General features: G+C 35.6%; 1 protein-coding gene across 7 annotated transcripts in view; it reads right to left on the bottom strand.

Annotated features, from left to right (window-relative positions):
* The window catches only part of PRSS12 (serine protease 12), a 70,945-nt gene that overhangs the window by 26,094 nt on the left and 21,644 nt on the right, over positions 1-23,207 (bottom strand). For all 7 annotated transcript variants that reach the window (XM_023636643.2, XM_070259707.1, XM_070259708.1 and 4 more), the window contains 4 exons: positions 15,014-15,192; positions 12,820-12,961; positions 9,792-9,988; positions 5,034-5,175 (listed from right to left, as the gene is read on the bottom strand). In XM_023636643.2, coding sequence (XP_023492411.1) covers positions 5,034-5,175; positions 9,792-9,988; positions 12,820-12,961; positions 15,014-15,192 — 660 coding nt within the window. The remainder of the gene's footprint in view (positions 1-5,033; positions 5,176-9,791; positions 9,989-12,819; positions 12,962-15,013; positions 15,193-23,207) is intronic.

The following is a 23,207-nucleotide window of genomic DNA, read 5'->3' as shown; positions in this document are numbered from 1 at the left end:
TGTTTGTGGTGTACTGTTCTTTTAATACACTACAGGATTAAATTTGCTAATATTTTGTTTAGAATTTTTGTATGCAGATTCATGAGATTGGGGTATAGTTTTCTGTATGTGTATGTGCGTGTTTGTGAGTACTTGTCTAGTCTTGAAATCAAGTTCTATTAACCTCAGAAAATGAATGGAAAGATTTCCATCTTTTTTGCTCTACAAAAATTTATATAACTCAGGAATGATCTGTGCCTTGAAGATTAGTCAAAACTCTCCAGCAAAACATCAGAGTCATTTATTCCATGGTCGTTAATCTATTTGGGTTTTCTATCAATTTTCACAGATATATTTTTGTTGAAAATGTACAGCTTCCTAGATAATTGTCCATCTCATCTAGATTTCTAAATTTATTAGCTAAAAGTAGTTCACAGAATTCTTCTACAAGTTATTTAGCCTTCTGCAGACCTGTGCTTATATTCCTTTTCTTTTCTCTAATGTTTGCTTGTATTCTCTCTCCTTTTTCTTAGAATTTCCAGAGATTGTTGATATTTTATTAACCTTTTTTAGGAGGGAAATAATTGTTGATAATGTGGATGTGTAATGTAAAGCAATTTGAATTTCAAATAGGCATAATTTGAAGATAAATAAAAATTAATGGACTCTAAAGTTAAAACCCCAGGTGAGTCCCATCAGTTTGGGGAATGGGGATGAGCGGAGGGAGAAAGTAAGGAACAGTATGCCAAATGGCTTGATATTCTTCAGGAAGGGGAAGTAAAGATAATTTTTGAAATTGGTAAGAAAATATGTCGGTATGTTTGCTAAAAATTTAAAGAACTTCTGGTAAAACAATAAGAATGCTCAACTTTCAGACCCCTAAAGAAAGGGAAGAAAGAACATAGAAAATTGGATTCCTTGCAAATCAAAAACCAGAAGGTAACACAAAGAACAGAGAACAAAGCATGACAAACAACATAAAAGTCAATGAAAGGTAGAAGTAAATATATAGAAAATAAAATCAGACTCACAAATAAAAGGATGATTTCTTAGCAATTTATCAACCTACAGACTAAAAAGAATGCATTTTAGATATATCAACAAATAGAAATTAGAGAATATTTTAAACTAACAAAAGTGCATTATTAAGTAGACATTCTCAATGATATAGTGAAATCTAATAAATTTTCTTTCTTTTTTTTTTTAATCATTAAGGACTGTGTCATCTATAGGAAAAAGTGTAGGGATTCGCTCTGGGCTCCAGGCATGTAGTAATTTATAGCTGAGAATTTCAAAGAGACAATAGGCTCTAATACACTAGGTCTTTAAACTGGGTGTCAAAGGCTCCTGGGAGTAGATGATGACTTTCCAAGGGATACATGTGCTTTAAGGGAATCAATATTCAGATCCTCAAATTCCAGGTGTATCTGCTCCTAAAACTGGTCTTGCTGAAATCAAGATCAACTTCTCTTTCAAAATTTCTTTTCTTCCATTTCACAAAAGAAAGGCCTATCTTTCAGTCATCCCAAACCCTACCACAGTGCATTGCTCCCAGATTTAAAAGCCTCTAAAATGGCCAAGAGAACAATTCAAAATATATGATAGCAATGAAGCCTCCTTTAACAAGTATCATAAACTCAACCTGTCAATCTAAGAAACAGGAGCTCTGGTCAACTTTTATTTCCTATGTTTAATAATTATTTATCGAATTTTATTTTTTTGTTGTTGTCTTTAATCAGTTGTGTACTAGAAATCATAAAATCCAGACGGGAATTCGTTAGAAGAATTTAATTTCGTTCTCTCTCTCGTGCTGTCTCCATGTGTGTATACACACACACACACACACTTTTTAAAGCATAATACCATTAGGATCCTTTGGGGAAAGAAAATTTAAAATATAATTTTAAGGAGAAAAGGGAAGTATGTGAAATTTCTGAAAGTCAAAGAAGAATGTTCATGCATTATTTAAATGGATGACAGAGTGTCAAATCACTATGATCTTTATATTCCATTGGATATAATTAAAAGAATGAATTAACTATTCTATTTTTAAATGTCATACACAAATATGCCAGAAATTAAATCTTTTGCAGCTATTGAAACATAATATAAAAATTAGATATACTTAATTGTAGGTCTCCACTAAAACAGTAGGGGAACACCAATTTTTAAATTCTTTAAGGGACACTACTGTAATAAATATGAAGTTCAGGGGCTGGCCCCGTGGCCGAGTGGTTAAGTTCGTGCACTCTGCTTTGGTGGCCCAGGGTTTTGCCAGTTCGGATCCTGGGCGCGGACATGGCACCGCTCATAGGCCACATTGAGGCGGCATCCCACGTGCCACAACTAGAACGACCCACAACTAAAATATACAACTATGTACTTGGGGGATTTGGAGACAAAAAGCAGAAAAAAAGAAAAAAAAAAGAAGATTGGCAACAGTTGTTACCTCAGGTGCCAAAATTTAAAAAAAATATATATGAAGTTCAAGAACACATCATATTGAAACATATGCTAATGGATTCACAATAGAATGGAATTTCTATCGTGGCTATTTAGTCTATCTTAAGGAGTTTGATATCAACATATTCTCTCTGAACCCTTTAAAACAACACACTCATATGCTAGACTTCATCAGACATTATGTAATCTATCATTAAATGATGGCTTTTACTTTCTGTGCATAGCTGGGTTAGTTACCATTCACGTTTCCTGGCTTTTATTACTTCATTTCTGTTTCTCTCATTATGAAAATGCTTTCTGATGAAATTTCGATTCTCAGTGTTTCCTAGGATTAATCCTCAAGCAGGATCCAACTGGTCGGGGACAGATCTCTGGAATTCTTATCAATAAGGCCCAAGCTTTTCAACAGCTTAAAAGTTTTCTAGATTGATTTCTACAAACAAACGCTTTATTAAAGATTGTTAACAATTCGAAGTAGATATGGGGAAAAGATCCCCTACACTGGTCATATACCTGTTTATAATTATATAAATATATGTTCTTATATGAAATACATGTTCTCAGTGTAAAATTATAAAAACACTAAACTTTATTCAGATTGATTAGTATCTAAATGATTCTCATTTAAATTGTACTGTTTGATGGTAAATTGTAGATTGTGCACTAGAAGATGATTATTCAGTTTGTTATAATAACATTAAATTACTGATTTACGCATTGAGACTTTATTTTAAAAACAATTACAAAATGCAATCTTTTTTCAAAGCTTTTCTTGATAACTGTTACAGAAACATTATTGAAAATTGCTGCAAACTTTGTTCACTTAATCTATATTGTTTCTCACCTAAATTCACCATTTGAGTTGAATGTAAAATGGACTAAATGATGATAAGTAAAAAACAATAAAGAAACGTAGAAAGAAATCAAAGTGAAAATGCACTGATGGATATGGTTACGAACTTTTCTCCTTCTTAAACTTGGCTTAGACACACAATTTGAGGATCAAATTTGATCTTTCCCTTTATACTTTCTTTCATATTTCCAAAGGTAATACTTCATACTTCCAAAGGTAATTCTAGGCTTCCTGGATCACATCTACCAAAAAATAAACTATAACCAAGAAAGTAGTTTCAAACAGCAATATACTTTAATGGCTGATTTTGGATAAGGAAATTCACTGGGAATGTAATGTAAGAACAATAATTTTTTTCCAAATGGAGGAATGAGTGTTAGAAATGTAATGAGGAAAGGAAACTTAAATCGTTGACTAAATTCACCCAGGCATCTAATGTAGACTCTCCCTACCTTGCTCTTCCACCCCATATTTTGAAAGCTGAAAATCTATGTCACATACCAATTTCAAATACTGAAAATCTATATCACAAATAACGGACCCATTGACCATAAAACTGTTGGAATTGCAACTAGGTCCAAAACTGAGCAATAAAAGGGAGTAGTATCTGAGTAACCAAAAACAAACTTTGAATTAAAACTTTAGAATAAAGCATTTGGACTTTTATTAAAATAGAAATACTTTTAAAAATAAAAATGTAATCTGCATAGGAATAACTAGTTAAATCTATCAATATTTAAGATACACATAGATGTATAATTAATTATATATTTTAAAAATTCAAACCACTACTAATAATCTACTACGAGCTAGGCAATTTATGTATATTAGTTTAAATTTCATAGCCCTCTCAATTGTAACATGTTCCACATACTTGCAACTGCAAAATCAATACCCACGGTGCTTTCATGGTCGTTTGTAGATATGTGCAAAGCCTCAAAAGACTGAGTTGCCCAGTTGAGGTCTCACAAGATTATCTGTCTTTTTATTTCAGCTCTCAAACTGCAAACAAGTGTCCTTTTCCCAGTCTATTTAGTACCATGTTTTTCGCACAATAACTCATGTCTGAATGAAGCCTATCTAAACAAACATATTTTCTCCATAAGGCACATCACAGCCTTGCACTTAGGAACGCTAACACTATGCCTAGGGGCCATTTTAAACAGTGAAATCATCAACAAAAGACCACAAAGATGGCGGGGGTACTAATAGACCACAAAAAGGACAATTGTTTGCAAGTATGAGAGCTAAAAGAAGGCGGCAGAGTATCGCCCTGTTCGACCTCAACCCTAGAAGCAGGGGCTCAGCATTGGCTAACTCAGTGTTCACCGTGACCTCAGAGAACTCGACCTCTGTGAATAAGGAGAACCAACCACAATTTTAATAACTGCAGAGTCTCTTAAAAGGCTACAGTGTTGAAACAGAAATCACAGAGAAAAGGTTAATACCTCTGCCTGATAGAAGCAGTGTTATGAGTAGTCAAGTTATTAGACTATTTGCTGTTAGATAAAAGCTACACTCCTTATGCAACACAATGTATGTTTCTTGTAAGAGAACAGAAATACTTAAATAGACTCTACTTCGTATTTTTCTTTATAATTCTGAATCATGTCAGTATGCTGCCAGTATTTTCAATTGAATCACAGAAATTAATTTTAGGTAAGGAATAACTCACTAGAAAAGCCTAAAAAGTCAGAAATATTTATCAAGTAACTATCCCAAATTAGGTTTTACTTACTTATAGCCAAGCTGGCGGCAGATCACAGCTGCGTCCTTATCAGTCCACCCATCATCACAAATGGTTCCCCACTGGCCATTGATAAAAACCTCCACTCGTCCTTCTTTCTTATTTTCTCCATCCATCAGTCTGATAGGAAAACCTAAGTCATGATTCAAAAGTATTAGAAAAGCCAAAACAAGCAAACCGACGTTAAAGCATGAGAGACTTTATAAAGCACAATTTATTTTTTAAATCAACTATAAAATCAGCAGGTCAATATGAGAGAGAAAGAGACGAGATATCAACAGAAAACTGTATCTACTGTTGCATATCTTTTGAAGCCTGGCGGTCAGAGTGCTCACTTGCTCAACTTTGCTAGCACTTGCAACAGTGCCTGGCATACAGAGGACACGTGATAGCTGTTTGCTGAATGAATGAATGAATAGCACTGTAAAATCGTGAATGGTTTTATTACTGCTACCCTCTAAATAGTAAAAGATGTTTACTCAGAGTTGTTTTTGTCTGTTTATTTATCCTTAACATAGGTAGAAATTTACACTCCAAAGCTAAGATTTTTTAGGAAGGCATAAGTAGATATACCCTTGGCATGCACAGGTAACTTGAATGCCGGAGGAATAAGAGGAAGGCAGCTAACAAGGACAATTTCCATCTCAGGCTTCCTATTTGCTATTGATTCCAAAGGAAGGACTTAAGTCACAAAAATTACTAAGATTTAAAAGTTGAATGGGGATGTAATGTACAGCATGATGATTATAGTTAATAACACTCTATTGCATATTTGAAAGTTGCTAACAGAGTAGATCCTAAAACTTCTCATCACAAGAAAAAAAAATTTGTAACTATGTAAGGTGACAGATGTTAATTAGATTTATTGTGGTGATCATTTCACAGTGTACTCAAATATCAAATCTTTATTTTGTACACCTGAAACTGTATAATGTTATATGTCAGTTATACCTCAATTTAAAAAAATGCTGAAGCTAGGAAATAAAAAATAATAAATAAATAAATAAATGTCATGATTTTTTAAAAAGTTGAGAAACTGATCTCTAGCAAATTGAGGTTAATCTAAGTTATGCAAATGAAGTGATTTGTAGAGTTTCCTGTATCTCTTTCAACACCGAGAAATACGGTATTGTTTAATTGAAAGTCTTTGCAGTAGCTTGCATACTGTCATGAGTTGAATTGTGAGGTCATTAGGGTGGGCCCTAATCCAATATGACTGGTGTCCTTATAAGAAGGGGAAATTTGGTCACAGAGGTACACTGAGGGAAAATTATATGAGGAGACATCTGGAGAAGATGGCCATGTGCAAGCCAAGGAGAGTGGCCTGGAACAGACCCTTCCCTCACAACTTACAGAAAGAACCAATCCTGCCAACACCTTGGTTTTGGACTTCAGAACTGTGAGACAATAAATATCTGTTGTTTAAGCCCCCAGTGTGTGGCACTTGGTGACGGCAGCCCAAGGAAACTAATACACATACTTTAGATTACCCAGTTACCAGAAGAGTCTGCAGCTTCAGGGCCCCTAAGATTTACGGGTAAGGATTTAGGGAATACAACGAATGATGGTGAAATCATCAGAACCAGGGAGGTGGAGTAGGCAGCTAATGAACAAAACGCCATTTTATATATGTTTAAACCAACGTGAAATTACTAGATTGACATTTGTTAACTGAAAGAAAATACTGTCGGCAAGATGGACACGGTTTGCTGCTGCTGCTTCTTTCATTCTTCTGATCCATTTCACTTCTCCATCATTCTTTGTTACCCCCCCCAGAGTTGTTGGCTCTCTAGTTTCTCTCCTGGTCATACTCACTTTGTGGGACAGGCATCATCGTAGAATCATCATGGCAAAGTCAAAATCAACAAGTGTTTATGCAGCGTCTACTCTATGCGCTGTTTACAGTCAACTAAAAAACACTTGGGAGTTTAGCTGTGTCACAAAGCACAGCATACTTGAAACTTTACGTTTCTTATTAACGTATCTGGAATTGTGGGGTTCTTTGTAAAAGGAATAAGGTGAAAAGTGATCCTCAAGGGAAGAAAAATCCAAACAGATGAAAATCTTTTCTTAAAGTTTTCAATTTTTACATTGTTGGATCTTTGGTCCAAAATTAAGAAAACATATGCACATGGAATTAGATCTCCACATTCCATCTTACGTGTTTTATGGGCAGTTTTTCATATACCACAAAAATAAAAATGATGAAGTCTTTTTAAAGCCTAAGCTGCATGCTTTGTAAAATAATGTGTACAATATTTCTGAACCTAATTTTAGCCATTCATTTTACAAAGTCGTTGGATTTTTAATGCTTGAAGGTAAAGTGGATGACAAAAGCCATTCTGTCATACCACCTTACTGTTTAAGTTCTTTTTGCTAAAGCAGTAATAATATACACGTTTCATATCTACAATCTTAAATATATATAAAATGCCTGGGAAAATTAACAGTCCTATGGGTACATAGTATCTTTAATTATATGTCTCAAATTTTGAGTTCCAGTAGAGTTTTCTTTAATTTTCCTGTAACATTGATTTAATACATTATTTTTGGAAAACATTTTTCTGAGAAGAAAGATAATATCTAGCATAAATATAAATTAGAAGTCAAAGTTTATACAGTAAAATTGAGTAAGAGAAATCTCACTGTGCAAGAAATTTCTGCTAGGATTTAACACTCTCAATTTTAGAATTGATGCAATATAAAAATGAAAAATCCACATATTTACCATCCCTCAAATTTCCTCTGACTCATCTAGGGATTCACTGCATTCCTATGAGAATTATTTTAATTGATCTGGAATATTGTCTTTGAGCAATCCATCCACCACAGACCCAAATATAGAAAGTGTCTATTGAACTATTACTCATTTTGAGAACAGTTTCATTCACATCTAAACTTAAGGTCCTCAAGTTACCCTTCAGATAGCTGAAAACACTAACAGTCCAAATGCTCATTATCACAGTGCCAAAGAAGTAAAAGATCTCAACTGTCTTCTTTAAATGCTCCTGTTTATTGCACTATTCCATGATCTCCTTCTCTAACCTTCTCTTTTAAATATGCAGTCCTTTTGATAAGTGGGAAAGTAATGATCTCTTTGGATGAATAAATGGTAATATGATTCTATTCCAAAAGGATATTTGGCTCAGACATAATGTTCTTTGGACAAATGAATAGTTAATAGGCATACTACCAAAATTAGGACCAAAGAGATTCATAATAATGATCACATATTTTATTAATAATTATCACCCTCAGCTTTTTAAATTTTTAAAAAATATATCTAGAATCCTACAATTAACAAGATTTTCATGGGAAATGAAAAGATTAGTTGTCCTAACCATATGGATATATTTAACCACAAGGCCTTCAGGGAACTCAGATTATAATATTTTGTATAGCATTTATAGTATTTCGCCACCTGGATACTGATGGAGCGTGCCTGAATGGATCACTCCATGATCCAAAGACCTGCTCTCTGGGGCTAAGAGCATCCATTTCTAGCAAACAGGATCTATCTCCCCCAACCACTTGCCATCGTTCATCACATAATAATCCTGGGAAGATCCTAAATCCTGCATAAGAAGAGAGCAAAGGAGGAGAACAAATGAAAAGAAACAAAATTGGAAATACAACCTATAAGGGATGTAGTGAATGTTGTATTTCTAGATCAGTGCAGTGAGTCACTATGATCTCACAGTTTAGAGTACAATGAGGAATCAACCATATACTTTGACAAACTATCCAGTTAATACTGTAGGATTCAACAAGTTCTGTTATTTTATGACGTGAAGATGTAAGCTTCACAGTCCCAAAACAGGACAATATGAAAGGGGTTGATTCAACCCTGAGGTGAAAAGTAAGGATCACTTCTGGTTATTTTAACATCTGTTCACCAAAAAATATATGTATAAATATACAATAGAGCTGTGATAGTGTCCTTCGAAGTCTTTTTGAATATCTCTATCTATATTTTTCATTCATATTTATTCTGTCCTCCTCACCAGACATTGAGTCTGTCAAGGATATGTAGCTGCCTTCTGCTCATGAGAGGATCTTTATCCATAAATATTTCAAGACTGTTAGATGAGCTAGTTACCTTTTATCCACTACAAGTCTGAAAAAATTTGGAACTGAAGACTAGTTAAAATCCTTGATGGGTTTCTAGAGTTACAGGGTACCTCAGGTCAGTGGGCTATTTACTCCAACAAATCCATTTAGGAGCCCACTGAGAAACTTGAAAGATCTAGGTTAGGAAAGAGCAATAGACGACTGGTGACCAATGATTGACAAGCCTTCAGGACTAAAGGGGAAATGAATCATAAGGGTTGGGGCGAGAGCTATTGTTTTCTTCTGTTTTTGCTTTTTTAAAAAATCCTGTCTCGATAGTTCATTAGAATTCAAGGTAAACAAGACTTATTCTAGGTGAGCAGGGGAATAACTAACGAGTAGGAGAATGGACCTCGCAGCTTCTTTATTTCATCTTTCAGATACACATGATTATAAAGATTTTTAGTGAGAAACTTAGGCTTCTAGGTGAAGAAAAATAACTTTGGGGATAGAAATTTTATAACAGTGGAAAGACTTGAAGATCATTTTTCTCTGAATGCAAATTACTGAAAATTAGAGCATTATGGGAAATCAACTAAAAAAAGCCAAAGATGAGAAATGCTTCACATTCTGGGCCAGTGACCAGAGGTGCAGTGGCTACCGACTTATGGGAACTTGAGAGCTGTGGCCGGTCCTCACCCAGAGAAAGTCCACGTCCAGGGCCGCTGGGGTGGCAGGCAATGCCTACATCTTCCCGATGGCTGCAGTCGTGCCTGCCCCACGGTCTCCTGGAACACTCAAGGAAACTGGTCTCCTTTCCTGAGCAGCTGACGTCATCCAACCATATGGGCCCTGGACTTCCTTCAAAGTGGTTTGCAGAGGCTTGTTTGCCATATCTGTGGCAATAAATAAACATCATGCATAGAACTGCTGTTCCTTGTTTCAAGAAACCATAAAACAAACAACCTAATTAAGTGTCATTGTGTCAGAGGATAAGCATTTGTCCTTTCTCCTATTTTGAAGACTCATTCTAAGAGCGCTGTCGGCTCTATCACACATTTTGGTCATCTTAACAAGTTTTGATTGATTCAATGGGTAACTAATGGATGATTAATCCTTTTTCCCCATCCATTCTTGTCTACAGTTTGTCTACAATTTAACTCACCACCAGAGAAAATGCAGACAAAAAGATTAACCTCAAATTCCTGACCATGGAAATAACACTGTGAACCAGAAAATGAGAACTCTGGTCCTCCATCCGCCTCTGATGACCCACTGAGCTCATTTGGATTCACCAGCTTCTCTAGCCCTCTTTGGATCCTCTCCTCCAAAGTAAAAAGTGTGAATTAGTTCAGTGATTCCTCAAGCACCGTACCCGATCCATAATGAAACTTAGATTTCAGCCCATCAAAATCAGAATAATGATGATGCTCTTCGCTTTTCATAAGGTTACATAAATTTGATTTTTAAAATTACAAATTATGTTTGTGTTCCAGTTGACTTTGTTACTCTGCACTATGAAAAAACTAAATATGTTATAATAAATATGGATGCTGTATAAATATGAAAGATCTGCAAAACAAAAAATTAGTAACTAAGTGTCTGCACCTTCATTCATCCTCCTCCCAATTTAGTTTTCTTTTGTTCTACAAAATCCAAACCTCCAGAAGTTCCCGAGCTGAAAGATCTTTAAGGTGTCTCTCAGTTCCAGGAGGCTATGTAATTAAGCTCTTATTCATAAGTTTTATGTCAATCACTTGCCTCACTGGATGTTTTTATTATTTCTGTACTAAGAATATGAGATCTTTCTGTCTGGCATGAATTTTCCTACGTACTTATTTATTAAATTTATTTAACAAGATGAACATTTAAAAAAATTAAAACACTGCAACTTTTAATTAATCATTCTAAGACTTCTGCTATTTTGCTGACTACTCAAGTCTTAGCTAGAAAAGTAAATAACCTAAATCCCATATTGCTATCACTTTCAACTTATATCATTTTTCCACAAAATGCATCAGCGCATTACCATTTGTCCATATCAACTACAGAACAGACAACAGGAGGTCATTTTACTTTGGGACATCATTCATACAAAGAAACCCAGAGTTCAGGCTCTTTCTCATTCCAAAAGAGTATTCTCTTTCAGAAATTCCTCTGTAAACTTAAAAGTAAATGTAGCACATGCCTATTCTACCTCCTAATATAATCATCTAGAAGTTTTAACAAATATTATTGAGAACATTTTTAGAACCATTAAGTTCTGATGCTCTGTATATGCAGAAAAAACTGAATGTATTTGTGAAAGAAAATAATTAAAATATGAAGAAAAAAATCATTGTCACTCAATTGTTTTCATTAATAAGGAAACATATGAAAATAGTAAATAATAGTATTTATGAGTCTTTCTAAATCTGTGAAAACAGGATTCAGTTCTCAGTCTAACAGAGATTCACTTAAAGATGAAATAGTATTTATTAAGTAATTCTTATTAAATAAATATCAATATTTATTTGACTGGTATGTCATACCCCTTGACCTGAAATTATAATAATGTCACTGCCCAAGAAAATTCAAAATATTGGGCAATTTATATCTTCATGATATCACTTTTTATAACAATAAAAATTAAACTAACCTAAATATTAAGTAAATTATAGTATGAACAGCCAATGGATATTATTTTATCATTAAAAATTATGACTATGTTGTAAAATGAAGATTAAAAAATGTGGATACAAAAATTATATATCCAATACTAGATATGTTATAAAGTTATATACACAAGTTATAATAATGATGGTGTAAAAATGGAAAAATTATGGATAGTTTTTATTTTCTTTATTTTCCAAACTTTCTCTAAAATATTTAAGATTACTTTTACAAATTTAAAAATATATATCTTAAACATGGCCATACCTAGGTTGAATGAAAGTATATTTTTAGAGTTTAATGAATATTAGCAATTAGCTCCATCACAAGCTGAAATAAAATAATTTTGCCAATTTTTTCAAGCATGAGACAATTACTTCAAGTATGACATAGAAACATGGAAAACAAGAAAGAATAGGCATTAATGGCCTCATTCAAATATTAGCTCAAAAGGATCATTTGCAGTTACTTCAACCAACTTAAGTCTCTACTCTGGAATGCATTATGTGTGTGACATGAAATGTATTGCCCTAAGTGTGATACTCAGCCTTGAAGAGAGTGAGGTCAAGGGTGAGTGCTAAAGGTCGTCTCATGACAAGAAGTCTTTTTTCTCAAATAAAAGTGATAATTATCATCACATTCTGAGAAAGGGAATAATGTAACAACAAAGCATTTGACACTGGACTTCTCTGCAGTTGCAGACACAATGATGTCAGAACTAACAACATCCAATAGTAGCGATGCGTCAGAATAACACCGAGCATTCAGAGGGTACAGCCTTACTTGAATAGACACAAAGTGACCCAAAGGTCACCCATGGCTCCAACCAATTATTCAGGAAGAGTGGTGGAAGGAAAGGTAAATGAGATAAGTGGGAAGAGATGATCCTAGAAAATGTGACTGTTTTTCATTCTTGTACGTCCATATATAGAAAGGTAGGTAGGTAGAGGAGACAAGTAAATTGATGACAGAGAACGTGTGTTTTTAGTATTATAGAAATTACAAGTGAGGGTTACAAAATGAAACTTTTAAAAATATAATTTGGCATTTGCCGCCTCATATCCATGGACCTTACTTAAATCCCAGCTGCCGGCAAACCACATAGGTATTCAGCTCGGTCCACCCGTCGTCACAGACAGTCCCCCACTGTCCCCTGTAATACACCTCCAGGCGACCTTCATGGCTGCCTTTTCCACCTGCAAGTCGGATGACTCCATCTGTGATAAGAAGGAGACACAGAGACCAAGCAAATCAATTGTCAAATCTAATCTAATTTCACTAGAAATATCACCCTATTTGGGTCTAAGCATTTTGTTAAACTTATTTTAGGACTGTGCTCAGTGACCTGAGGTCAATAGCTTGTTTCTGAAGAATGACAGAATGCACATCTGTCCTGACAAAATATTCTTTCTTTTTTTATCTGTACTCCTGTTTTCTGAGTAGAAAAATCTATTCTGATATAATTCCAAAGTAGCTGTTTAGATTTCTCTGAATTAAATAATATTTTGGAAATTTCCTTTAATTTCAATCTCCTTAAGTCTGAGCAATACCAGTCATTTAAATTTAAAAACTAAGAAAACATACTAACTTGGAAATAGTTCAAAATTTTAACTGCAAGTGAAAAAATATTGAAATACGAAGACAGAAAAAGCTGTTCTGGTTAAAGAGTGATCTATATGTCAATGCGTTTATTATTCCTCAGGCTTCATAAATTTAAAAAACTGGGGTACATGTCCCACCTTTGTTCTTTTATTGATAATACAGATCTGAATTTGAATCATATGAATTCAATAAATAAACTGCCAGAGAATCCTGTAAAGAGCATCTAAGCAGACAGAGAAATATCTGCATCTTCCAAGAATACCTATATATCTAAGAATATAATATCTTCCAAGCAGATATGAGAAATTTATCCCCCCAAAAGTAAATGTAAAAGCTGTTTCCATCCAAAATAATCCAAACATCCCCCCAAACAAAAAACACAAAGAATCTTGGGTAAAGGTCCTACTTTTCATGAATGTCTGGGATCTCTTAAAATAAACGAAGGTCTCTTAGCAACAGAATTACTTATGAATGTAATACTTTACTGTCTGTAAAGCACTGTTACACATATTACCTCCTGTGACCATCACAGCAACACTACAAGACTATCCTCATTTGAAAGAGGAGGAAATGCAGGCTCAAGAAGATGGAGTGCTCTGGCTTCAAATCTGGCATAAATTTTATAGCACTTCTACTGTGCATAATTGTGTTATTCTGCTAATAAAACCAACAGCACGTATAGAACTATGTAAATAAAAAGGTGAAACTTCAGCATTTCATAAGCTGTAAGTTGTTCTTTTGATTTTTTTTAAAGAAAGACTGAAATCCCTAATTTTTTTCTTCAAGTTCTTTTTACTATAGAAACAATGGACTTGTGATGACCCAACTTCTCTTGCCTGTCCATATCCCTCTTCATCCTCCAAAATAAGTAAGTATATACACACACACACTCGTCTGCTCTCAGACATGCCTTTCTTAGAACACATGATGTATCCTGACAAGCATGCTGTGATCCGGAGTAGTCTGAAAACCGAGCATAACAAAGTTGACTTGGTTTCTTTAATAGTGTCCTTTAGTCAACAATCCCATCAACAGTTTACCAGCTATAAACACATTCTGAGAGTCAAGACAGGTTAATAGATGAATGTACTAAACATATAATTATAATACCTAATATCTGAAATGTATCATTGCATGCTAATTTTGATTATTGGGGACTGTATATTGCAACAAAGTCATATTTTCTAATCTAGTTTTACAGAGTTGTATAGCCTTAAATTAAAAAATTCAGAGATATCTATGAAGAAAAAGATAGCATTTTTTTGGTGAAGAAGATTGGCCCTGAGCTAACATCTGTTGCCAATCCTCCTCTTTTTGCTTGAGGAAGATTGTCCCTGGGTTAACTTCTGTGCCAGTCGTCTTTCGTTTTGTATGTGGGACGCCACCACAGCATGGCTGGATGAGCAGTGTATAGGTCTACGCCCAGGATCTAAACCCATGAACCCTGAGCCGCCAAAGTGGAGTGCACAAATTTAACCACCACACCACCAGGCTGGCCCCAAGATAGCATTTTAATATATGATTTGTGTTAGTTTTTTTGTTTAGTTTTATTTGGGGGATTTATTTGTGTGCTCATTTAGCAATATTATATAAGTTGAAGAGAAGAAAAGGTAAGCCCAAATGGTGCTGGGGGCAAGAGTTGGTAGGTGACTGGGGGAAATTCTTACCTGTTAGAGGGGTGCAAGACACTCCAGCATCTTCCTTATGGCCACAGTTATGCTCGCCCCAGGAACTCTTTGGACACTGCTCAATAGAGAGTTCATTCCCGGTGCAGCGGACTTCATCCAACATTACTGGGCCAGATCCTTCCCCAAAATATGCCTGATTCCATGCTTTGGCGATGCCACTGATCAAACAGGAGCATAAGAATTCTGGATTAGACATCAAAGCTTGGTCTGACTGATTTTTTTTGCCCCTAGCAAAGGTATGATTATGATTAATCCATATTTTCCCTTATCAGTTCACTCCATAGGTCACACATGACTTGCTGCATCTCTTGTTTGTTCTTTGCTCTTTATATTTTTGGCCATCACAAATGTTTCAAAGACTGCTAGTTATTGCCAGTATTTACCCTCCTTTTCTTCATTAGCAATGGAACCTCAGATTTTTAGGAAGGCAATAGCTTTCCAGAATAAAATCCACACTTCCCAGCCTCCCCTTCTTCTAGATGACTACATTTGTTCTTTGTAAAACACTCATAACATAAAATATACCATTTTAACCATTTTTAAGTGTACAGTTCAGTGGCAGTAAAGACATTCACATTGTTGCACAACTATCACCACCACCCATCTCCAGAACTTTTTCATCCTCCCAAACGGAAACTGCCCCCATTTTAGATGACTACATTTTGTTTGTTTGTTTGAGGAACAATAGCCCTGAGCTAATATCCGCCGTCAATCCTCCTCTTTTTTCTGAGGAAGCCTGGCCCTGAGCTAACATCCATGCCCATCTTCCTCTACTTTATATGTGGGACGCCTGCCATAGCATGGCGTGCCAAGCGGTGCCATGTCCACACCCAGGATCTGAATTGGTGAACCCTGGGCCGCCAAAGCTGAACATGTGCACTTAACCACTGCACCACCAGGCCAGCCCCTTAGAAGACTGAGTTTTGATCCATGAAATTTAGGTAGAAGTGTCATGTATCACTTTCAGGAATTGTCCTTGTTCCACTTTCTCCTTCCTGAGGACTACAAGGCAGAAGTGATGGCTGGAGCTTGAGAAGCTATCTTGGGCTGCAGGATGCCATATTAAGAAAGACAGAACTACAAGCAAGAAAGAGCCTGATGATTGTGGAAGTGCCAGACTAGGCTTGAGCTGGCTGCCTCTGATCTCTTGGGAGAAAAATAAACTCTTGTCTTGTTTAAACTACTGTTACTTTCAGTTCTCCGTGACTCACAAACATATTTCTAAGTAAAACATCTCTTCAACTCAAATTTATTTGCACTAAATTTATTTCTACAATTCAAAGTAATATCACATTCTAGAACCCCAGATTTCAGTGAAGAAGATCATGATTGCTTGTCAAAATGATTAATGACTTCAGAAACTGCATATTCAGCCCCTTTTAGCCTTTTAATTTTTAGATTAGAGCATTTATAGTTTTCTTTTGTTTTTCAATAATACTTCATCTATTCCACATTATTTTAGTTGCCCTTTTCTCATAATATTATAAGTATCTTGAGAATTTACAACCAAGATATATTGAAGAAAAAAAAGTTTGCAAACTGGTTATAATACCCAAGTAATAGTACAGGCTTGGATAGTAAATTTTATGATTAAAGAGGAGCCTGTTTGACTAATTTTACTAGATTCTATGGAAGTTCCTTTTAAGAGAACACATGTCTAAAGAAGCCCAAAATATCTGAAAGCTAAACTCTTTAAATACTATTAAAGCAAATAGTTATTCCATTATCACCTGCCCCACTTTCTGTTTAAAGTTCAGGGAGTGTGCCAAGGGGAAGGATAAATGTGTGCAGGAGGAGGTGTGAAGGAAGCCGAGAGGAAAGGAAAAATAGTGTGCTTACGCAGGATATTTTGGTGGAGTTAAAATTTTAGAATTTAGAATCCTGACACTTGAATTGCTATCTGATATTTGTCACACAGTGGACTCCAGGAAGGCTGCCCCAACAAATATTAAAGACTAATATCTAGAGCTAATCAGACAAAGGTGAAAGAAAGAAAAAGAAATCCTAACACAAATGATATTGTCCAAATGACATAATTTTGTAAGTGAATTTGTTTTGCTAAGGGAAAACATAATGACAGAACAGAAAGCCATTTCTACTCTTCTAGAAAAAAGTAATAAATATTCAATTAACAGGATTTTTTTTTTTTTTTTTTTGAGGAAGATTAGCCCTCAGCTAACATCTGCTGCCAATCTTCCTCTTTTTGCTGAGGAAGACTGGCCCTGAGCTAATATCCATGCCCACATTCCTCTACTTTTTTTTTATATGTGGGACACCTGCCACAGCGTGCCTTCACAAGCGATGCATTGGTCCACATCTGGGATCCAAACCAGCGAACCTCAGGCCACGGAAACGAATGTGCCAACTTTACCGCTGCACCATGGGATAAGCCCCAGGATTTTTTTTTTCCTAAATAAAGTTTTCAGTTGTTTCAATGTGTGTCTATATGCCTACATAAGAGTGTAAGAGACATACATAAATGTTCATATAAACTGACCACGTCAAAAGCTTATTCTTTTCAAGCTAAATCTTCAAGAGGAAAAGCAGATGTGGAAACAGGCCTTTGGGTTCAAATCTGGACTCCATCTTTAACACGCTGGGCTACCTTGGGGAAATTACTAGAACCTTCGTGGCCTAAGATGCTTCTTTTGAACAAAGGCATGACAACTGCTCCCTTGCAGGGCTCTAAGATTAAACTGATGCAAAGTAGGAACTCAGTCAACGCCAGCTCCCTTTCCCTCTTCTGGCCCTGTTAAGAAGCTTCCTCCTAAGAGTTGATGAATAACACATTTTTCACTGCTACACAATTTATCTAAAAACCACTTGGTATTTAGTTTAAACATCACAGTTTTTGTTTTCCCATCCCCCAAATTGTACAGTTGGGCGAGTGGTAAGGAATAATCAATTAAAATCTCAACATTTTCTGGTTTTAATGTTGTAAATATGTTTTATTTATTTATTTTAAAGAAATTTGAAAAGACAGTCTTTATGGAAGTAATTTGTAGCCTGTAAGATAATGGATAAATCTGTGTTGTTTTTTATTAAGATGATGGTCCCAAAGATCATTAAGCTATGACTTTCATCACTAAACTTGGGATTCTTGTGGCAGAGCCACAGATAATCAGAGGCAAACAATTTCAAGTGTTTTAATGCACATGAGGTATTTTACAAAAATAATTATAATGGCCAAGACAAAACCTTTTTCTGAGGACAACAATTATGCTCCCAGAAAAATATTTTTTATACCAAAACAATCTTGCAATAGTAGTCTATAAGGCTGTGAAGAAATTAAAATGTTTTAACAGTTATTCATAGTGGAATAGATATCCCCTTTCCGAAAGAAAATATTTTCATACAATATTTACACTAAATTGAACAAGGGAACAGTGTAAACCCACTGAAAACAAAACTCTAAAGTCAGCTACTGATTGTGAGTTATTCCCAGAAATAGAGGGCTTGAATAACTGAAATATGTTGTTTTAAATACATTACTGTGTACACTAATATTTGTTTAAAGAAGAAAGGGCTGCTTGGAGCTGTGTGCCTAAGACCTATGGCTCCTTTTTTAAAAGGGAGAATCCAGGACCGATGGAAGCAAAGAAGCCGTCACTGGTGGCTCTAGGGTGGAGGTCAGTAAACTACAACCTGAGGGCCCAATTTGGCACACCACTTGTTTTTATATGGCCCATGAACTAAGACTGGCTTTTGCATTTTATAAATAGTTGGGGAGAAACCCAAACAAGAATATAATTTTTGACATGTGAAAATCATATGAAATTCAAATTTCACTGTCCAGAAGTAAGGTTTTATTGGAATAAAGCCACACTCATTCCTAACTTATCGTCTATGGCTGCTTTTGTACTACAAAGGCACAGTTGAGTAGATGCAAAGTCTAAAATACTTATTATCTGGCCCTTTACTGAAAAAGTTTGCTGATCCCTGCTCTAAAGGAAAGAGATTAATGAAAGCAAATATGGAAACTGATTTAGAGAACACTGAAAGTTGGAGAACAGAGAAGGAGGCAGGATGACTGATGCAGGTCAGGGGGAAGCCAGGTAGGAGGGCTTTGGAGAAAGGCAGATTAATAGCCTCCTTGAATCTATGCCCTGAGATAAATGCTAGGAAAGAAAAGATCTAGTAAAGAAAATGTCAATGGGTACAATTTACTGAGCCAGGATTAAGTGCTCTAAGAAAATTAGGGACCAATATCAGAGAATAGAAAATGTGATTCTGAACTCATAACAGAAACAAAAACTAAGTTCTAGATCGTTTAAAGGCTTCAATATTGAAAGAAAGAAAGGAAAGAAGGAAGGAAGGAGGAAAGTTACTAGAATAAAATTATAAGAACATAGTTCTTATAACCTTGGAAGTAAGGGGATTTCCTGAGCAAAACAAGGAACCCAGAAGTCAGAAAACAAAGACTAAAAAAGTTAAATTTAACCACATATAAATTTAAAGTACTGTGTAGCAAAATGCACCATAATCAGAATCAAAAAGCAAACCAACAAGCTGAAAGAAATATTTGTAACAGGTAATAGCAATCAAAGAAAATAACTAGAAATTAATAGTAACAACTTATTATAATGAAAGACAAAATAGCCAACATAAAAAATATATATAATGATGAAGAGGATCAGGCTATTCACAGAAGAAGAAATATCCATGGCCACTGAACCATATGGTAAGATGCTCAATCTTACAATGATCAAATTAAAACAATAATAATGCATTCTTAACTACCACCTTTTTAGAGATTTAAAAGACTAATATTTTCATATAATAGTTAGGCTAAAAGTTTACAAGCTAAAGCCTTTTTATTCCCAAGAAAAAATAACAAACCCACTCTACGGTCATCCATTGGCTGGAAGGGCCTGGAGACAGGCCGAGCAGAGTAACTGAAATGTATTGTACAGCAGCCTCCCCTTATCCAAGGTTGCCCTTTCCTTGGTTTCAGTTACCCAAGTTCAACTGGAGTCCAAAGATATTAAATGGAAAATTCCAGAAATAAACAATTCATAAGTTTCAAACTGCACTCCTTCTGAGTAGCATGATGAAATCTCGTGCCATCCTGCTCCATCCCAAGATGCAAATCATCCCTTTGTCCAGTGGATCCACGCTGTATACGCTACCTGCCCATTAGCCACTTAGTAGCCATCTTGGTTATCATCAGATCAAGTGTCAGCCACGTCACAGTGCTTGTGTTCAAGCAATCCTTATTTGACTTAATAATGGCCCCAAAGCACAAAAGTACTGATGCTGGCAATTCAGATATGCCCAAAAAAAGCCCTAAAATGCTGCCTGTAACATAGTATATATACGGTTCTGTACTATCAGCAGTTTCACATATCCACTGGGGGCCTTGAAAAGCATCCCCTGTGGATAAGGGGGGACTACTGGGTTTCGAATATGTTAAAGATTATGTCAGAGAGGTCCTAGGAAAAGGCAAATGGCCTGGTTAACTGCTTCTGAACTGTATCCCTTCCTTCAGGGAGAACACAGGATGGGAGAGTAGAAGCTCTGAACAATGGCTCTGGGGAAAGCTGTCTGTGTTAAAATACACAGTTAAAACACCACTTGGGTGTTTTATTTTCTTCCTTATACGCTTCCATACTTTCCATTGTTTATAAACATTATTTTAATGATCAAAAAAATGTTTAATTAAAATAAATTAATCAGAAAAAAAACTAATACAATAAACTTGAAAACAAAATACATTAACTAGGAAACCATGATGTAACACAAACTAGGTTTTTTAGCTAATTTTTGAGTTTATTAAAATTAAGAAGATAATATTGAGATATACACACATTCCTTCAGCCAGTCACTGGTATTTCCCTGGATTTTATGCTGGTTTTCAGGGGAATACCAAAGAAATTGATGACTCTGCCTTAAAGAGATTTTACAGTACTGGTGAAAGCAATATAAAACTCATGGTCGGTTAAAGTCAACTAAGAGCTACGTGAATTTGATAAGCTGTGTGTTCTCTGTCCTTCCTTCATGGAAATCGTTCGCGCTCCAGCCTTGGCAGTTCGTTTGGGGAAAGGTCCCAGTGCTGCCTACTTCTTTACCTTCTGACCACAGAATAAATCTGTGGAGTAGGGGTGCTCTGATATAATACATTGAGTTATTATTTTCTGTAAAGCTATTTGACCTACATAACAGCAATCTTCAGTAAACACTGAATTGATTCTATGTCTGATCCTTATCCAAAACATTCTTAAGCCTATTTGGCTAATCAGATTGTATTCATATAAAGTTTGTGGATTTTTTCAGAGGAAAAGATCAGATAAATAGCACCATCTGACTAACTCAGTCTCCGGGTTTAGCTGCTGCTTTGAATAGACTCAGGATAGAGTTAGGCAATTCTATTGTGCGAGATAATTATTTGTTAGGTTATAAAAGATTCGTTACTGAACTTCAAATAGCAGTTTGTGACACTTGTAACCTAGGGATGAAAAAACTCATTTTTTTAATGATTAATATCCTAGATTTCTCTCTGGAAAACAATCCAGGTGGAGGCATCTCCACTAATATCTAATGTATACTGAATGCTTACTGTGTGCCAGGCACTGGTCTAACAGCTTTATACGTATTAACTCATTTAATCCTCCCTACAGTAACAATGATGTTATTATCCCCAATTTACAGATGAGGAAACTGAGACCCAGAAGCTAAATAATTTGCACAGCATTACACCACCACCAGACGGTAAAGCTTGTCTGGCTACAGAGCCGACTCTGAAACACTTTGCTACCAAACAGCTGCCTGGGGCATTTTCAATAGGGTGCTATGGCACCTCAAATACAGCCTATCCAAAACATGCTCGTTAGCATTTCCTTCCTAACATTAGCCTTCCCGCTTGACTTCTCTATTTCTTTCAGCTCTATATCTGTATTTATTCTTATTAACACCCAGCTATTTTGCAAATAGTATAAGACGAAAGAAAAAACCTACATTGGGGGCCCTAAATCTCAAGATTCTGGTTCTCACTAACCACATGACTTCAGACACTGCATAATCTCAGAGGGCCTGACTTTCTCATCTGTTAAGTATGGTCTCTTTCCTGCTCAAGAATTCCACTTACCAGCTTATCTTTATGGTAAAGTTTATAAAATATGTTTTAAAATTAATGAACAGCAAAATAAAAGAAGAAAGAAACATTTTTTAAAAAAAGCAATTTGTACCAGAATTTCTATTCTGACCACTCAATAGTGTGGTTTTATATGATAATTTTATAGCCCAAAAAAACTTAAAAGGAAAGAAGTCTTCAAAATTTTAAAATTTGTATGTAAATTATGGTACATCTACACAATAAAATATGATGTCACAGTTCTAAGCTATGCTATTAAAAGCTTTGAAGACATGGAGAAAGGCTTGACTGTTAAGTATTCAAAAGGAATTCTAACCAAAATGTCTCCACATGAAACTTCACCGTGTACATATGCATGCTCAAGTTCCATTTTCTAACATCTAACTGGTTCTTTCCCTGCTCCTCCTCTTTCTCCAAGTTCTGGGTTAATCAAATTTAAGAATCTTAAGCTCAGTAATTCCTTTTGTATTCAGGAAGCCTGCCAGCTACCACAATCTACAGATACCATTAAAGGATGAGGGTCAACAAAGACAGCATCTCACAAAGAAATTGGAACCACCACTCCAGGGAGGCATGATGCAGTTTCCCTCTGGGAATTCAACAAAGCAAACAAGACAGATGAAATCTGCTTAAGAATAAATCACAAATTGAAGCAAGCAACCATTACGCTGTCTGCTATCGACCATGTGCCATTAAAAACTATTTCATCTCAAAGTACTGTGCCTTTAAGTGAGCGAAACAAATTCTAGAGGAAGAGCAGTGGCAGAATAATGTACACTTATGAGATAACTATAAAATCAAGCGAAAGAAAGGCCAATGAACCACGTCAGCTCAGAGCATCAGAGCACTTCTAATAAAAACAAATCTCTACCAAGCTGGATTGTTGCTGTTGCAGACGCTTGTGGAGGATCTTTGCCGCCTTGTATATTTGGAGATATTTTTCCTTTTAATCACTATGCCAAACATGAAGCCCCTCATACAAAGGGAGCAATGAGCTAATGTTTGAGAAAGATGTAAACACTTTCCTCAGCCCACGCACGTGTTCAACATGAGCAGAGTCTTCCGTGTCATTCTATCTCCATC

This window comes from Equus caballus, chromosome 2 (assembly GCF_041296265.1).
Source record: "Equus caballus isolate H_3958 breed thoroughbred chromosome 2, TB-T2T, whole genome shotgun sequence".
NCBI classification, from domain to species: domain Eukaryota; kingdom Metazoa; phylum Chordata; class Mammalia; order Perissodactyla; family Equidae; genus Equus; species Equus caballus.
The sequence above is the reverse complement of the archived record's forward strand: the minus strand, read 5'-3'. Positions and strand labels throughout refer to the sequence as shown.